Genomic DNA, 3,290 nt, shown 5'->3' with positions numbered 1-3,290 from the left:
ATTTTGATATGCTTTCCAAGGGCCTGCAGTGAATGTGGTGAAGGTTTGTGGTCATGTAGACCATGCCAGCTGCAACTGGAATTGCCTCTCTTTTAAAACCTTTCAGCAGAGGCAGCATGTGTCCTCCTAACATCTGCTGCAGTCTAGAATTGAGCTGTGTTGTGACTCAAGCATGACAAAACATTAGATCTGTGTGACATACAGGGGACTCAAAATGACTTGGTTTGTTGTTTTTGTGGGGGTTTTTTGTCCTCCCTTCAAAAAAGAAAAAAATCCCACACCAGCAAACAAACCAATCATGCACTGGTTCAGTGTCTAGGAAAAATTTAGTCCAGGATTATTCCTATGTTCTCTTCACCCAGAAACCAAAGGTAGTTTAGAAGAGTAAAAGGAATGCCTATGTCATTTCATCTAAATGCATCAGAAAACAACCTCACCTTTCAGGGACTTCCCCACATATCCTCTGTCAAGTCCAAAAGCACCTGAGGAAAAAATGATACAAAAACCAGAGTAGTTTTAAAATCAAAGAAAACAAAAGCGATTAGACAACAGATTCTAAGTGTTTAAAAATTGCCTTGGGACTCATTCCTGCCTTAGCTGAACAAGTCTCTCATGAGCACTGTGGAACTTCCCAGGATGGGGGTACAGAAGCACTTGTTACTATTTGCTTTGCACATTTTCCAGGGAAGGTGGGTCATAAGGGACCATTAAATTATCAAGTTTGACCTCACATAACCCCAGTTACTCACTCTTGAATAAGCCTAGTAAATTGGATTAAGCCTATTTTTTTTGTCTGGATAAGCCTATCTACCAGAAAGGCATCCCACCTTGACCTGAGAATCTCAGGGTGTGCAGAGTTCACTCCAGTTCTCGATGCTTTGCTTCCAAATTTAATCACTCCCAAATCAGGGTCACGCTGTTCCAGTCCCAGTGTCCTGAACACCTTGCACCTCAGTCTACATCTCTGCAATTCCCTGTTACTCACACATTTCTCTCAGTAAATGTAAACAGCAGTGCATGACCGCTGTCTTCAGAGACCTGGCACTTCCCTGGTTACAGATCTGTTCAAATAGCTTTGATTGATATTGTGGAGAGCTGATTTTTTAATTAGGCTGTACTGTAGTACTATGCTGGAAGCATTATAAAAGCCTAAAATTATTTTATCTATGCACTATCTAAACAAAATTCATAGTTTTCAAGAGGGAAGTGATATTTAAAGAGACCCAAAGATAATTTATTTTATTCCTACCCCATCTTTATTTATTAGATCTCATGTCAGCTGTTCTGTTGTTTTTACCAGTTTAATTCTCAGGCCAGCAGCCTCAGGTTAGGCAAGTAATTCTGATCTGATTATATTAACTGATCTTCTAGGAAAACAGACATAATACCAGCATTCATCCAGTCCTCTGGAACCTCCCTGTTGCTCAGGATCTCCTGCCTTGGGTTAACCACAGCAAGTGTCTCTGAGGAGCATTTTGTGTGAGTACAAGAAAATATAAAGCTGAATATTGAGCATTATGACTGAAACCCTTTCCTGCAAAAAAAACCCCAAACAAACCCCAAAGCAAACACAACAGATCTGAACCTGATTTGTGGTTTGACCAAGGTTGGGAAAGAGCAGGAAAAAACATAATGCTGCATACTGTTGTTCTGAATCCAGAGTCTGATATATGTTAAGTACCAGAAATGAAGGTAATGGAATTTTCTGAAATACAGCTGCCACAGTGGTCAGTACAATCCAGCCTTTTTGGAATGCATGAGAGTGGAAAAGGATGAAAAGGCAGCGTAAGAGCAGGATACAGCAACTCTCACAACTTCTTGGGAATTTTTCTTCTTGCAGACAATCCTCTGTCTTTAAGCAAACAGGAGGCTTAGCTGGGAAGATCTAGTACTTACATCTGAAGTGGCTCAGATAATGAAAATATACTTTTTAAACCACTGATTGCATTTTGTGGTGATTTCAAAAAAGACTATATGCGACCTTTCACTTATTTAGTAAGAATTTGTAATTTTGTCCAAGCAGACCCTTACGGTATGAAACCCATTGTTTTATGAAACTAAGCAATAAGCAAATCTTTTAATAAAAATAGTATGACATATTTTACACATCATGTCTGCACTGGGCATCAAACTGTTCCACCATTCCTCACATGGGGTCACTTTTTTATCTCTTCCTGCCTTAAGGGATGCATCCCACACAGAATGAATAACATTCACATTCTCTTCTGGTTTTTGTTTTGTTTTGGTTTTTTTTACCGAGCTCATTGAGGTAGCCACCGTGTTTCCAGTCTGCTGGGAGTGTTCCTGTGTAGTCCATGACAGCACTTCGTTTTCCAGGCTCCATATTTTTCAGGTTCACAAACAGCTGACTGGTTTTTGCCTATTTCAAAGAAAGATACAGAATAAAATAAATATGAAACTGGTGGGAAGCTGCTGATTTTCCAGGTGACAATCAGGAAGAGCAAAAATAAGCCAAACAGGAGAGATGAGGGAACAAAGTATAATAAATTAAAGACTGACAGAGAAGTTTCCATGTTTTTCTGCTTTACCTTTGCCAAGGTCAGTCTCTCCATGTTGGTGACATGAGGTGGGCTAGAGCACTGGGTCAGAGTATGGTAACTAGGGTTAGAGAAATAGTGGCTGTTGACATTTCCACCATTGGTATGAGGGATGGTTTCTGAAAAGAAAAAGGAAGGGAAATGAACAACTGAAAATAATATGGCATTTCTTTCTTAAGGTATGCTTTTGACAGTGCTGTACTGATTTCAGAATCTGACCTAGAGTTTCTTAAAGAAACCCCAACAAACACAAAACTAAGTATCTTTTTTATTCATTCAAAGAAATGAGGGATAAGGGGCAGTAAGTGACAAGTCGTGTCCTCACTTTCAGCAAGGAGCACTCACAAGTGCAACCTGCTAGCTTCTCTCTCTGCTGTGCTCCCTTGCTCTGTTCTTCTTGTCTATTCATCATTATTGTCACTTGTACCATCAAATCTGCACCAACATCTTCTGGTGCTTCAAGAACACCGGGACTTCTGCTGATTTGCTTTTTCTTCACTCTGACAAGTGCTCCTGCTGCCTCCTTCAGCTGCTGCTTTCCTTAAGAGTGGTGTTCAGAAGGCACCATTGCCTGAAGTTCCACGTACCCACTGAATCCCAACTCAGAGGCACTTCAATAGGCCAAAAACTCCTGTTTGTTTCATTGCTCCTTCCCTTAATTAGTTGCAAACCTTTTGCTGTCTGTTTCGCTGCGGAATCTTGCCACAGATAGTGTGAAATCCTGATTTTCTA

General features: G+C 40.4%; 1 protein-coding gene across 1 annotated transcript in view; it reads right to left on the bottom strand.

Moving 5' to 3' along the window:
* The window catches only part of MEGF10 (multiple EGF like domains 10), a 79,029-nt gene that overhangs the window by 3,707 nt on the left and 72,032 nt on the right, over positions 1–3,290 (bottom strand). The window contains exons 21-23 of the mRNA XM_017735498.1: positions 2,550–2,677; positions 2,257–2,380; positions 438–482 (exon numbers count right to left, since the gene is read on the bottom strand). Of these exons, the coding sequence (XP_017590987.1) occupies positions 438–482; positions 2,257–2,380; positions 2,550–2,677 (297 nt within the window). The remainder of the gene's footprint in view (positions 1–437; positions 483–2,256; positions 2,381–2,549; positions 2,678–3,290) is intronic.

This window comes from Corvus brachyrhynchos, unplaced genomic scaffold, assembly GCF_000691975.1.
Source record: "Corvus brachyrhynchos isolate BGI_N302 unplaced genomic scaffold, ASM69197v1 scaffold325, whole genome shotgun sequence".
Lineage (NCBI taxonomy): Eukaryota > Metazoa > Chordata > Aves > Passeriformes > Corvidae > Corvus > Corvus brachyrhynchos.
The sequence above is the reverse complement of the archived record's forward strand: the minus strand, read 5'-3'. Positions and strand labels throughout refer to the sequence as shown.